Source organism: Tyto alba, unplaced genomic scaffold (assembly GCF_018691265.1).
Source record: "Tyto alba isolate M040663 unplaced genomic scaffold, T.alba_DEE_v4.0 Super-Scaffold_29, whole genome shotgun sequence".
NCBI classification, from domain to species: Eukaryota; Metazoa; Chordata; class Aves; order Strigiformes; family Tytonidae; genus Tyto; species Tyto alba.
The window spans coordinates 7,323,299-7,338,734 of record NW_024881303.1 but is presented as its reverse complement, the minus strand read 5'-3'; the positions used below and the strand labels follow the sequence as shown (position 1 = coordinate 7,338,734).

Sequence of the window (15,436 nt, the reverse complement as noted above, 5' to 3'; positions counted from 1 at the left end):
TTTTAATCCTTAAAGGGATGGGGATGAATCTTTAGAAAAGACTTTTGCTCCAGGTAACAGAATACCCTCCTGCCCCCTTCCCTGGTTTAATTTGTAAAGTCCATGTCAGAATCCTACCAGCTCTGTCTATAAAGATTTCCAGGGAATATAAATGCGAAATGATAACATATAGTCTCACTTTCCCTCCAAATCATACTAAAACCACTGTAAAGATTTATTTTAGTCTTTAGCATCCTTAAATTCTTAGAAATTATATTACAAAAGTCTATCCTGTATTTTACAGTACCGAATCACGGAAGAAGATACAAATATATTTTGCTCCTGTGTGACTTGGTTTTCCAGAAGTGGGGCATCCTACTCAATCCCTCCTCTGTTGCAAACCCCAGCCCAGGTGGCCTCTGGGGAACACCATGGCTGGAGCCAGGCGCATGCTGCTTTACCTTGGAATTTCAACATTTAAGGGGGAAAAACAGTGAAAAGGGGGCTTTTTATTACTGTAACTAAAAATCATCAAAATAAGCACTCAATATCCCATTTTAATATAACTAGCTTGAATCAGAAAACTGAAGGAGGCCTGAAAAGTTCATAAATTAGTGACAGTAAAACAGATGTGAGAACGGTTTATACCATACCACTCAAATACACACACACGATATAATTGCCTGTTTTATTTAGTGGAATCACTTTTGTAGATTAGAAATATTTTCAATTCCCATTTACTCCAATGCAAGCCTCCACCATTGACAGGCATAATGCAGTTTGTTCAACTGATTCCAAACCAAAAAAAAAAAAAAAAAGTACAATCTCAAAAGTTAAGTTAGAAACTAAGTTCACACATTTTCTTTGGGACCAGGAATCTGTACATAGTACAAAATATACATTTATTGAACTTTCTGTAAACACACAGTTTGAATTGTGTAAAACTGTAAATAGTGGGTGAACTGCGTGGAGAATAATTTATTATATAGTGTTATACATTCTACTTAAGGAAAATAGTTACGCTCTTGTATATTACTCTGTTAAATTTATAAATTCCGTAACGAAGCTGTGTAATCTGCAAACATGCTTTTCAAGCTTAAATCTCTCCATTCATAACACACATTTATACAGGTCATCAATGAAAAAAATTACACTTTCCACAAAATAGATATAAAGAGGTCATGAATTTCTAAAAAGACAGACACAGCATGTCACTACAAATGAGACTCTTATGATACGATGTGGAGTCAATTCTGTGAGAAGACAGGTGAAAACTCTCTAATTCAGCATGTTTGTACGTGGTCTTAGTAACAAGACAGATGCTAGAAACCAAAATCTCTGCTTTGAAGGATTTATAAAGCAGCCAGTTCTGGAAATCAAACCTCACACTTTTCAGTATATCCAGTATTCCCTGGCAAGGAGAATCTAGGCTTTTGTCTTGTATTAACCCTTGATTGCTAGTAATTTAGTTTTCCGAGTCACGAACTACCCAGCACGATTCTCCAGTAACACTTGCATAATTCAGCACTTACTCCAAAAACTAGATTCCTGGCACCAAAGAGTTAGATCTGGTTAATAAATACAACTTAACTCTTGGTACTCAAGGTCTCTGCGAATCACGCCATCAGCACTAAAGCACAGGCTAGGAAATCCCAACTCCCAGCATCAAACACTGCACGGCCTTAACCCACAAATGCGCGGTAACGGGTACGGCGGCATTTCACATACTGGGGGCTGTTGTATAATGCCCAGTTTCTGGCAAAGATTGGCGTTTTCCAGTAGCTCCATCCCTGGACACGGAAATAATGCTATGTCAATTCAGCACATTTATTCCTAGATTATTTGCATCTCATTGTTTTTCCATCCTGGGTAACTCACGCTGGGTTTCATCCTTTTATTTATTCTTTATAGTTAAAAGCACTATATCAAAAACCAAACCTCTCAAACTGTGCCCTTCTGATGCTTAAAAGAAAAAAAATGCTAACTCACATGTTAAAAGATTTATGAAGTTGGTATCTCCAATTAATTTAACGTTTTGCTTTAACATTACCACCCTCTTCCTTTTGGCTTTGAAAAGCTTTTTCAAAACCAAAACTGAATAAAGGTTAAATTTCTTTTTAATTCCAAGAAAAGTGGGTCAGTCAATGCTCCAACAGTACATGGGCAAACTTTGTATATTGTGAGTGAAGCCCCGTCAACATCAGCAGGATGTAAAGTTACATGCCCGATTTCCCCAACACTATCTTAATTAATTTTCCCCTGTAGCTTGAACAAAAATACTGTGCTTCAGCTTGAAATCCTAACAGTGAAAATGAAATCAGCTACTCAATACCTCCATTACTGACTGGGTTGAATTCAGTAACGCAAGTGAAATTAAACTCTGAACCTCAGTCTGTAGGCATTGATAGAAGTAAAAGTATGTAATGTTTTAGCACCTGACAGTCTCGGGTTTCTCCATTTTTCTTCTCAAAGATCTTTCTCAAAAGAAACAACAGTGGCTCCTCCTTCAACTCGGAAGACTTACAATATGTATGGAGTCCTGTCTACTTTAGCTGTAAAAAACCCACACGCGCCCAGCTCTTCAGAGCCGTACAGTTAATGGAAGCAAAAATGAATTTCAGTTCTGGCTCAATGTTACTGAGAGAGCTGAGAAGTACAGATGCAGTGCTCTTAAAGGAAAATGTTACTATCTGACACAGTGCTTGCCCTTGCAGATAAATGGCTGGTTACACACTAATAAGGACCATTGGTTTTATATTTTTTTTTGGAAAGGGAAAAAAGTAGATGTCTAGTAATATTTTAAAAAGCATTGGGGCAGGAATTGGTACAAGTGTAAAAATCTGGCTAGGCATAAACCAATATATACTCTAGAAACCTGACCTGTCATGCAACCTCTACTGAAGTTTTGACACTTTCAGCATAGTATTATTTCATTAATTCTATAAAAGGCATTTTTAAAGTTAAGCTCACTCTCCCAAATTTTGTGGTTGCAAAGGTTACGGGTTTTGTTGTTGTTGCGTTTAGAGCAAGCCTCCTCCAAAACCCTTTCCTAAGACACTGTTATCACTCCTGTTCTCTTAGCTTGGAAACAAAGACTTTAGAAGCATGTCTACATGAGAGGAAGGAAAAAAAAAAAACCGAACTGGTTTACTGCTACTTAAAAAGAACATCAAATAAAAACATAAATAAAGCAAGGAATATGCATAGCCCAGGTCACTATAGGTCAACAACTCTGACACAAGCAGATTACAGCTCCAGACATTTTTTTCATGAAGTAAATAGAAATATTTGTAGTTTTTCTGGAAACAAGTTTTCAGTGGGAGATAGTGTAAACTCAACTTTCAGCATGTTGTGTATTCTTTTCTTCTACTTGAAAGCATTTAGTGGTCCATGAGAATAAAGACATTAAGTTTTCCTACAGCTTCTTGAACTTCTGTGAACAAATGCCATGGCCCAGGTGACTGCTACCTCATTTACAAAGCGATGTTATGAAGCAAAATAAGGTTACAGTGCTTCAGGAGGTGCACACCTGGGTCTGCAGAGACCTGCAGACCATGCAAGCACTCCAGAGATAGCTCAGAAAGAGCATATCAAAAGACTGGATTCTCTGATCAGCATTTCACAGAGAGAGCAGTCAAAAGTACTTAGCCCCGGATTGTTGTTTTTAAATTTTGCTCCATTTTTACAGCTTACAAGAGGCATCACATTTATTTATGCACTATGCCATCCTAGAAATTCACGTGTGAGTCTTTTTACCACTTCAAGAGTTAAAAAAAACCTCACAACTATCCAGCCAAGTAGAGACTGCACGTCCTGTACGGGTATACAAAGGCTCAGGTTATCATCACCTCAGACATGTAGCAGTAGGAACAAGGAGCTATACTAGTTATATAAGAGACATTATTTTCACACTGCATGAAGCTTGACACAGAGTAACAATTCTATTTTCTACAGAAAAATGTCAGGTACAGCTCCATAGTTCTACACACTTTTGCCACTTCAGAACCTATGCAAGGTACATCAGGTTTGAATTAAAATACTGTATTTGCCAAACAATGAGGAAAAGGGTAACATTTCACTAAAGGCTAGCCTGTTTCAGACACAGCCAAGTTTAAATATCAATGAATTTAAATATACCAAGTAATTCGCGCATAAAAGCAATTCAAGAAGGTGCAGGTAGAGAGGAAGGTGAACATCTCAGTGTGAGGAAATCCCGATGTACACTGAAATAAGGTAAACTGTAACAACTGTATCACTAACCTAACTGTGGCAGCCAAGCTGCTAACCCCCAGGACAGAGCTACACACGCCTGGAGAAAGCGAACGGAAAGTTAAGTTTATCAGCATGGAACTTACACACAAGGCAACGTTAAAACCAAAGTCTCATGATTCCAGTTTTAAGACAAAGAGCTTTTACCACAGCAAAATGTTTGCCGTAAGTAGAGAGTGGAGAAAGATCTGCAAAGGCTTCGATACCCCTTACACAGGTCAATCGTTTATCTGCGTTTAGGGCGTGGTTTCCCAAACTGTGGCAGGAGGAGGGGTGCAACCATTTCTTTGCTCTCAGTCCTGTCTCCCCACTCTGCATCTTGCCCTAGTACCAGCATCCCACAGCTGGATTAGCAAGTTACCCATCTGAGGAGCAGATTTTTTTTTTTCTCTCTCCTAAGTGCCTGGCCACAAAAGCACGAGTGCGGGCACAAAAAGGGCAGCAGGGACAAACTTACGGTAATAGCTTAGTCTTGATATAAGTTGATCATGAAATCATATTCTTAGTTAATATTTTACTAAAAAATGAAATGCAATAGGAATTCTATCCTATCCCAGTGCATCAAATTAAGATGGGATTCTTACCAGGGAATCAACTGAAGTGAAAAAACTGTTCTCTGATTTTGTTAAATCTTTAAAGTTTCCAGTTCTTGAACTGAGCAAAATAGCTCAGATTTTAACCAATATAGTTGAGACAGTACCAGCTTTACAATAAACAATTTAATGGATGTTGAAATCAGTTTATCATATGTACATGTTAGAATGATTAGCTTTGGCACCTGCATGAACTATCAAGGTAAGTGCTCCATTACTCATCTGCTGCTTAATATTCACCAGGCACCTCATGAGTACGACACAACCCAGGATTACCGCAATTCAGCGTAGTTCAGTGACAAGCAGATGAAATTTCTCTCTCCGATTCTGACTTCTGCTGGAAGATGAAAATGAATGATGGCCACGCATCAAGATCTTTGTGGTGCTGCTTCCTGCCTAGGCAGGAGCAAGCCAGGGGAAAGGCCCTGGCTTCGTAACCGGCACAGGACACGCACATTTCTGCCCCATCACGTGTACTGGGGACTCTACTGATACAACGTATTTACAAAGCCTTGCAAATCCAGGACCCTGCTTCACATAACTGCATTTAGTTAATCCAACATTGGTTTTAAAACACATTTTAGAAGCCTCTGTCTTGAACATATTTCAATGCTGAATTAGTGAGAATTATTTGAAACAGTTGTCTATAAAGCAGTACAGGTATTCTCCCAGAACGATCAGTGAAACATTTAATCTGACTATAACAAAACTCACAGAAACTGAAGCCAGTGAAGCTGTTAAATGTAGAAGGAAAACAAAGTCTCATGGCATACGAAGCAAAGTAGCTTTACAAATGTAATTTCCTTTCAAAAACAAGCAAATTGGGACCATCCTATTTGAACATGTATTTAAAAATACATCTTTTAACATCACACAGTTTTCATTTTTGTCACACAGGAATCTTTTTCCAAGAGGGAAATAAATACCACACAATACCTAAAAAAAAAAATAATAAAAAAAAAATTGCTGCCTTGCCCCTGAGGTGCTAATGTTTATAGCATTTAAAAAAAAGTTTCTGGTGCAAGAAGGAGATGCACAAAGGTGCAAAAGTGCCTTTTTCTTTTCAGAGCAGTGAAAAGTACAGCTTGCCTCTTTTCTAGGATGCTTTATATACTTAACTCTTGTATTTTGTAATCAAAATCTGTATCTAAAATGGCAGTGTTTATGCATACACAATAGATTCAGTGCTCTGACCTCATCAAAATGCTGAACATAGGAGGGAGAGAGAAAGGCCTGAAAGGGGCTTTCTTCTGCTACCCTCAAACCTAGTTACATTGCCTGTAGCAATAGCAGAATTATTTTCTTTCTAAGCTTTAGGAGACCTCATAGGAAGAGGCTTCAAATATATAATTTGTCACTGAGACAGTTTAAGTGATTATGGTTTGAAGTATGGCTTTTCACACCACAGTTTTGCTTCCGATTTTTAAAGTTTAAAAACTCAAAAAGTTCCACAGTCCAGTTCAAGGTTTTGCGGTTTCCAAAACTAAACTTTAGTCTCTATGAAAAAGGACAGAACTTTACCTGCCTACTCCTAAATTAAGTTTAGCTTTTTGCACTAATACGCCATGTATTATTAAATATGCTTGTTAATTAGGTGCCTGTGAAGCTATAACTTAACATTATTATAGTTTTGCACTCTACAACAAAATTAGACATTTTAAGCATTTATTCATAGGTAGGTAAGGAACTGGTTCTTTAAGCAAAAATTGCTATAAATTTATAAATACAAATAGTGCTTATGTTTTCTTCATTCATGCTTGAACAGATTACAAACTGAATACAATGAAGTTACGTTTAAGCACCCCACATAGACAAGAGGGATAAAAGAAAAGTTTGCTGGTATATACTATACTTAGTTCCAAGACACTATAAGTTACTTTTTCACTGTTCAGTGTTCCCTAACTCTGCATTAGTTTTAAGGCTATATATACAAATATGTATATTTCAAAGTTAGGGAAAGACAAATATAGCAAAATGCATGGTACTACATTTTCCTATCAAAAAGTAATTATACACCAAGTTTTGATTCCGTTTAACTGCAGTAAATGTTACAATCTACTTGTTTTACTGATTTTCCTTTTGGGGAATCTGCCTACTAGATGAGTAAACTACATATTAAATACAATACTCTCAACCAAAAAGACAATACAAGGTGCACAAAACAGCAGTTTTGCAAACACGATTGACTTGAAAACTTAATTTTTGTATGCTCAATGGGAGAAAGCTAAGCTTAAATCAAATTAGTTTATTATCTTATAAAATTTTAAATTAGAATTTTAAACAACAAACAGTTAAATATTGTCAACATGCTATATCTCAAATCACAATTACTGTTTAACCACTAGTCTCTCATTCTAAGTGGGTCAATTAAAAACACACACCATAAAATGTTAAAGATTGTCAGGCTTTGACAAATGTATTTTTATCAAACAGTAGGCAAATTCAAACCGATGCACATCTTCAGTGGGGAGAAAAAAAAAAAACACAAAACACCAAAAAGCCTGAAAAAACCCACACTTGTAAAAAATAGGGTAACGGATTAATCCCACATCATCCTCTAGCATATGGCTATGTCTTGGGCAATAATCAAAATCCTTCCCATTTTAAAAATGGGTACCAATTAATAAAAATATTATTCCACAAGTAAAATATCATTTACAATGGCACTGACATTTTAAAAGGCAGGAAAAAAGGAATTACACATTTATGGATAAATTTCTTGTTTGTTAAATCAAGCTTTATTGATAAAATGGAATTCAAAGTATTTTACTTGGAACAGCAGCAGACCCAGCCAATCAGGATTGTAAAAATGCTGCAGACTCCTACTGCAATGTAGGAAGCCGCCTGTTCATGCTCAGTGATTAGTACTTTCAGGTAAGGGTTAATGAAAAAAGAGGTGCAAAGAATCAAGGCATTCTAATCCCAAGGTTCATATGCGTATGAACACGATACTATTAATAGGGCATGATTTAACTCCCACTGAAGTCAAAATCGGAACTCCCTTTAACTCAATGTGAGAGCAGGAGTGTGTCCAAGAGAATGAGATACGTTTGTTGAAGAATGTGCACTACTCTTAGTTATTTTTCCATTGCCAAGCAAATTCACACACTGTAGTTTCTGGTAAGTTGCCCAAAAGTTCAGCTTTCATATAAAACAAAGTTATCTTTACAGTTTTGTGCACCTCGTGAGCACCTAGCTGGCTAGGCTGCTGCTCCTTGCAATCCAAAACCACAACATGAATTTAAAAGGGATATATATTGTTGCATCACACAAGCCAAACATTTCTTCTAACCTTTATAGTGATTTAAAGCAGTTCATAATTAAATATGAGCATTTTGTACAAAGACAATTGCACTTTACAAAAACAAAATCATACAACATAAATTGCTGGAGTCTGATTTACAACATGAATTATGGTTTGAAATCACGTTTACAGAAGTCTGTTTTACAAAAAAGATCAGTTCCTGGGCTAGATGTCATACTGCTGTAGTCACTCTCACCAACACATCATATTTCCTTCTTTAATTAAGGTTGAGGATGGATGTTAAGAAGGGTCACTGAGGTTGGGCTGCACTTTCAGTTGAAGGATGAAACGTGAACTCCACAGCTAGATGAGCAGTTTTACCACATGTCATCAGTTGAGGCAGAATCCTTAAAGAAAAAAGAAGGAGCCCTTTAAAGTCTGGAGTGCCCATAGTTACAGTAGTTTCTGGATAAACTAGACTGAAAAGGGTAAAGACTTGAATCATTTTAGGAGTCTGTTTTCTCTCCCCTTTCAAAAACAGCATTTAAGAAGTATCTAAACCCCATAGATGCATAATTAATGAAGCGTTAGTGCCAGGCTATTTCAAAATCTGACCAAGTGTTTTGTAATAGCCTTATCAATCCTCAAAATAATATCCTAGGAACATTATTCAAAAACATTCCCAGAGAAGTTAGAAATAATACAAAATGGATACACTCACTACACAGGTGTGTTAACAGAGCAGGATGTGCCTCATGCCATTCATTACTATCATTACCACCATTTATGTTTTGAGCCCTCCCTCACCACGTAGAAGATACAGTCTTCAACTGACACACTATTATAATTCAGACCAATTTTAAGACTCGTAATTTAAGGTTAGAGAAGTGTTGTTTGGGCAACTGCAGGAAATCCTAATTCTGGATGGTAATAAAACTGCAAAGACCAAAAAAACCCTGTGTGCAAGAAAAAAAAATTGGAAGCAGAGACTTGCCGTGCTCTAAATCATAACTGTATGGCCACACTACACGGCATTACAACCATGCATCCAATACCTGAGTAACTCTAAAATTCGGTCCCTTTAGGCCCCACAGGCAACAGTGGATTTTGTGTAACTACCACACCCCTGAAAAATGTTTAACTCTGATTCCTGCTATCAGTTAAAAAAAAAAAAATCCTAGTACAAATCAAATATTTAATTCTAGTTTTTTTTAATCCATTTGCCTTTGTGTCATGTCTGTTTTCTTTTCCGTTGCTTAGATTGCTCTATGTTCAGCTTTCTCTAACTGCCTCATCAGCTGGGTACAGAAGTTAACACCGCAACTAACAAGTGGGACCACAAGTAACAGCTAAGTCAGCAGCACTGGCATCAGAGCAAACCGCTTCTGCACAGCACTATCTGGTTGGTCCAGCATTACCTGCTACCTTCCCCCAAATAATTAAGGGCCACGATGGGCTTTAACAGCAGAGTATGCTGGTGCTTCCACAGCTACACTTCCGTATCATTACTAAGACTACAGGAGGTAGCAATATTACCCTTCTTTAAAAGCACTGCCTTACCAATTCCTTCGAGAGAAAAGAGGCTAATTAAGTCTCTAGCAATGCCATGTATGACAACTTCTTAGCACTAAAGTTCTGCACCCTTCATTCAAACTTGCACACAGAATTCATTACAAACCATAAAGAAGAACAGTTGGCACGGAGGTGTAGTTAAAAAAGAGTTCACTAAAATTACCCTTTGCAGAAGTACCACCTCCAGTTTTTTCTTCAAGACCAGAAGTAGCAAAGGAGAGCAATTATATGAAAGACCAAAATGGCTGTTTCTTTCAAGTACAAGAATGAAGAATAAAAGCAGTAGTGAGTAAAAACACAGGAGCTGCATGCCAACTATTCAGTATGCAAATTTCTGTATCCAAGTTGCCAACGTCATCACAAAACAAAGAAGTTTGTGTACTGTACATTTGTAAACCAGTAACACACTACAGAATGTATTTTGAAGGTAAAGTATCCTCTTTCAGCCACCATTTAGTAATTTTTATGCTAAAGATACAATGAGAACTGCCATATAAACCAGCACCAAGTTGTAAAGCCAAAAACAAATTCTTTATGTCTGGATGCATTTCACTTATGTCAAATTTAATCATGTAAGTAATTTTTGCTGATAGGTAAAGGATCAATTTAACTACTTTATGAAGTACAGCACCTTTGGGGACAGAATGTTATTTCCAGTGATGTAAATGCAATTGGGATCACTGTTCATATTTTAGTTTTCATTTTTTTCTCCACTGACAGTGGATTCGTGCCACTGTGATCACTGACATCTAAGAACCTAAACTTCTATGCTTGCTGTAAGATGCTCTATGCTTAAGAATAAAAGACCTTACACAGTCCATTTGGAAAATTAATATATCCTTAAAGCTGATAGTTACGAATCTGTTTAACCTACAAAAATAGCCTTTTTCATCTTGAACTTGGGGAAAAATGTCCCCCATAAGAGGAGAAAAAAAAAAAAAATACATGACTTTTGCACAATTTGGCAGGAACGCATTTGGAAACCCAGGCAGGATTCAAATAATGAAATTCCAGAGGACAAACGAATCAACCATTCTGGAGTCTTGAGATTATGATCAGCAGAAGGCAGCAGAAAGCAATTACAAAACATAGACCAAAAAGCACATTATTGCTATTGCTTCTTTGGGGAAGGGGTCTTTAAACAAGAACTAGCAATATGTTTCTTTACAAAGCAACTAAAATAATTGGGGTGAGGGGAAAGATAATGTAAGAGAAAGGATACTTACAGTATCATCATTCCTGTAGGGGTTCAGTCTGTTATAAACAGCTTCAATCACACTCCGTCTAGAGCAAAAAACAAAACAAAACAAAACACCCACAGGATTTTAAGGTTGTATCTTTTTTTTTGTTAAAGTCAAATTCCCTAAATACAATTTTAAACGCAAACTTTAAAATTCACAAAACCAAGTTTACTGCAAGTTAGCACTAAGTGTCATTAAACACTGAACACAGCTACCATATCCTTTAAAACCTCTCAGTTCAAGACAAACAAGGCTGAATACCACCCAGAGTTCAGCAGGAAAAGACCACAATCCGACATTCAGATGAGGCTGTGATGCTGCTTGGTGCTGCATCTCTTGACTTTGAAAAAAGGAGTTAGAAAACTTGGTGGACATTAAATGCCCTGGTCATCTGTGTGTCTGATGAACACTGCAGTAGTACTACTTGTATTATGGCACTTTCAGAGGGGAATGTATTTTTTTTTTATTTTCTGGATGCACAAAAATTGCATTCTGAAGAACATTTTTGTTCATGTTACACTCTGAAATGTACCTTCCATGTGCAAACCTGGAAAAATGCCTTCTGAAGCCATGTTCTTTTACAGTAGTAAGTCCAATACTCTCCTGCAACTTTTCTCAAAAAAATTTAAACTGCACCTAGCAGTTCTACATGTTGCATCATCAGACTGAGAATAATTTTGTCTGGTAAAAAATATTTTTAAATTAATTCAAGTCTCTTGATGGTTTCCTCCTTTAAAAAAATTTGCTTAGCATATTTAAGATAGCTTGTAATTAACATTCATCTCTGGGATTCTCAGCTTTTCTAATAATGACAGGAAATATACTGATAAAATATTAATAGAAAAATTGTAAACAACATGTAAACAAGCAACATTGGTTTGTTTTTTTTTTTTTTTTTTTTTTTTACACAGGGTGAAAAGGTTTTGTTGAAAACCGATATTCAAAAAAAAAAAACAAAAACAAAAACAAAACAAAACCAAAACAACAAAAAACAAAATGTGAGGCTGAAGGAAGAGGAAGCCTTTGCCTTACCCAGCATACAAGGAAACAACTTTGGAGGGGGAGCAGGAAGGAAAGAGGGGAGTAGAAGACAGGAATTATAGATTGGACTTTAAAAGCAACTTTCTTCCAGATCCCCTTCTGCAGAACCAAGTATGACAAGGTAGCAGACTACAACTGCAATACAAAACAAACTTCAAAGAACAACTTTTTTTAACTGCTCATGAATGCATGCAGAGCAACCACGAAGGAGTGCATTAGAAGAAAAAAAGCAGATGGTAGGCTTTATAATCATCCCATAACACTGAAAAGTCAGAAACTACCATGCAGCAGTATAAACATCACAGTGAATCTAGTGAATGATTGCAGGACACCAAAGGAGAGGCTGAATTTAGAGCAACAAAACCAAGCAATTACACACAAAGTACATTGCATGTATGAACTGGAAAGTTTCCCCTATCTTTCAAGAAATATCTATCTTTGCTGCTAAATAAAGGTAGGTTTCTTGAAAAGCATTTTTCTTCGCAATTGGCAGCAGTGCTTTGAGTTACGCTAACACCCAATTAAATCCGTATTTCTATCAATCCCTACTCAAACTAGCACCACTAAGACACAAAATCCCATGGAAGTCAGTCACTTCCTCACAACCATGATGCTACTGCGAGTCAAAGGAGATTGAGAAAAATCAATGTATATGCCATATTTCATGAGTATCTGACTTCATATTTCAAGACTACAGCAACACATCCTAAATAGATGCTGCTATTATATATAAAATTCCTACCTCTTCTTTTCCTAGCCAAATAGTTCATGTAAGAATAATTTTGTTTTGCAGAAGTGATCTTTACAGTTCAGTTATTTATTCAATTACAGTCCTAGAGTCTTCATGTTTTGGTGTAACAATACAAAAATCATACTCTGAAGGGTTAAAAATATAGTCTGCACCATATATGCCCAATCCATTTTAACACAGCAGATTCACGAACAATCTTTTGAACCAAAAATCACTTGGTTTGGTGTGGAAATGAGCTAAGCACATTGCTTCCTTAAAGACTGAACATTGATTTGAGACGTCACAGAGCATCAACACGGGCTCTTCAAGGACAAAGCCAGCCTACACAAGGCTGTAAATTTAACTTCCCGCTTTTCTTTTTTGATAGACTTCTATCTGTTTTCAGATTTGTCACAAGCAGAGATACAAAGCAAACTTAAGCAATTACAACACTGCTTTAGCTACAGACAAGAAAAGAAAGCTGCCAAGCAAAACATCATATGGATATGACTTCTTGTTGAAGTGCAGAACTACGTATCCAAGTAACTATTACAGTCAGTGCATTATTACTGCATCTTCAAATGCAACCTCCCACCCAGAAAACCCAGTTAATTACAAAAACACAGACACACTCAGGCCACCCTTAAAAAACACTCAAGTCTTTCCCAAAACTACAGTTTGACATTTAATATTAATAGAAATGCATAGTTAACTCTGTTCTTATGCTTGTCCTTTTCATTCAGAACAACCAAATAACGAAAATTAAGAGAACAGATCATCACCTTTTGTCACGTACCCTTCCTCCCTCCCCCCACTTTTAAGAGTGGCCTTACAGTTAAGTTTGGATTTAAGTCAAAAACCACATTTACACTGATGTGAACTCACTTGCTTGCCAATTCACCCCCTGGCGGGAGGTTTGGGATGCTCTCAGTTGCTAACGTACGCATCACGTGGACTAAGTCTGGGACTCCTTCACCCTGCTTCTTTATGATCTCTGGGAATCAGAAGTACTTTTTTTGTAAGTGCAGTCCAAATTTAACTTCAAAAGATTGAAACACTCAGTTTTATAAAAAGGCAGCTTAACTTCTGTTAATATATATATATATATGTAAAAAGATGACAGACCATATTCAACATGGTAATTGTTAACTTTGGTTCCGTAAGAAAAAGAACCTGTAACAGATTTGACAAAGATATACTGCTAACATGCACACTGGTTTTAGAAATACACATCTACCTAATAAAAGTGGGGGAAAAAAAAAAATCTTTAATGGCTTTTCTGCTATACATTAGATAGGAGATGTAATATCTTCCCAACAAAATGCCCTGGGCCTGAGGCAGATATTAACTTCAGCTTTATCGCTGCAACAGAAGATAAAAGATTATTGCCATCATAGAAAGCATATTTTCACAAAACAAAAGGTCAGACATATTAAAAAAACTCCCATGGCTGTATGTACATTAGCCAATACTTGTACCTCACTGCATTACAGCAACATGCACATTTTAAGAACTATTACATACAAATTAAAAGCCAGGGACATCACATCTAAGAGACAGCTCTATCCTCAACTCGAGGCATATGTGAACATTGGGCAGTTATTTAAAGCTGATCCACTCCAACTTCTGCGTGAAGAGAACCTGTACTGTAGCCACAGCCACATCTGCTAAGAAATTAATTCTTTAACTTTATTCTTAGGCCTGGTTTGGTTTGTTTTTTTCCAAGTCAAAAGCACACAATTTTATCTGAACTCAAAAAAGATTTCAGCCCATACCACCCCTGAAGAGTCACTCTTTAAATAGGGATTGTATGAAATTTAAAGAAAAAGCACATTTGTTAAAATGCATCTCATTGGTTTATCTGTAAACATGAGCTCTTAGAAATTATGAAAGATAAGAATTATTAAGCTTTGGTGCTGTTGATCTTCAAGTGAATACTGCATCACACATACAATATGTGTACATATGTGCACGTACATATACATGCACATATGTACATGCACACTATTCTTCATGTAATAAAACATTTACACAGCTTGAAAAGTAGTTGGAGTTCATCAGTACCACTTCTGAAAAATACTATAGCATTCAGTTTTTGCCCTGAATGATAATTCCAGAACAAACCAAGTTTCCATGGTTTTTTTTTTAAATGAGATAAAGCAGATTAAAAGCTTTTAAACCAACAGGTATAGAGTCCTTTTTAGTTTAAAAATTAAAAACAACAACTGTGAATTACTTTTTGAGCACGTAATAGTTTTTCAGGGCTGTGTGTTTACAAAAAGCATCAGCTCTATTTTACAGTCAGGCCCTGTAAATTATTTGCAAGGTACAGTGGAAACACTGTTTAGCCCTCAACCAGTGTCAAACTCTGAAACACAACACTTTAAGCTGTTTACCTCAAAACCTACATTTTAAATACATGACACCACGCACCACAGACACCTCAAAAACTTGCCATTTCCTCAAAATCTATAGCCAAAATTCATTTTATCATCTAGTATTAAGTAATCTACCACTCTTAAATCTGAATAAGAAGCAAAGGTCTCAGATTTGGTTTGCCAAGTTCCTTTATTGTGCAATTTTGAACATCTAGTAGATTCTACATTGTGCTAGTGCTAAAGTTCTGCTGTACAAAAATAAGGAATTTATAGTTTACCTAATCTACACAATTTCACAACCTGTAACTGCAGTACATTTAACATACAGTCTCCACTAAATGAATACATTTATATTTTGATAAAACTATAGATACAGACTGAATGAACAC

At 36.5% G+C, this 15,436-nt stretch overlaps 1 protein-coding gene across 3 annotated transcripts in view; it reads right to left on the bottom strand.

Annotated features, from left to right (window-relative positions):
• Positions 1–648: 648 nt before the first annotated feature.
• The window catches only part of PPM1A (protein phosphatase, Mg2+/Mn2+ dependent 1A), a 36,610-nt gene continuing 21,822 nt past the window's right edge, over positions 649–15,436 (bottom strand). Inside the window, exons 4-6 of one of the 3 annotated variants that reach the window (XM_032985930.2) lie at positions 13,555–13,663; positions 10,884–10,941; positions 649–8,492 (exon numbers count right to left, since the gene is read on the bottom strand). In XM_032985930.2, the coding sequence (XP_032841821.1) occupies positions 8,463–8,492; positions 10,884–10,941; positions 13,555–13,663 (197 nt within the window). In that variant the 3' untranslated portion in view covers positions 649–8,462. Of the gene's footprint in view, positions 8,493–10,832; positions 10,942–13,554; positions 13,664–15,436 lie in introns of those variants that run through there. The other 2 variants (XM_032985931.2, XM_032985929.2) reach the window with 2 other exon arrangements.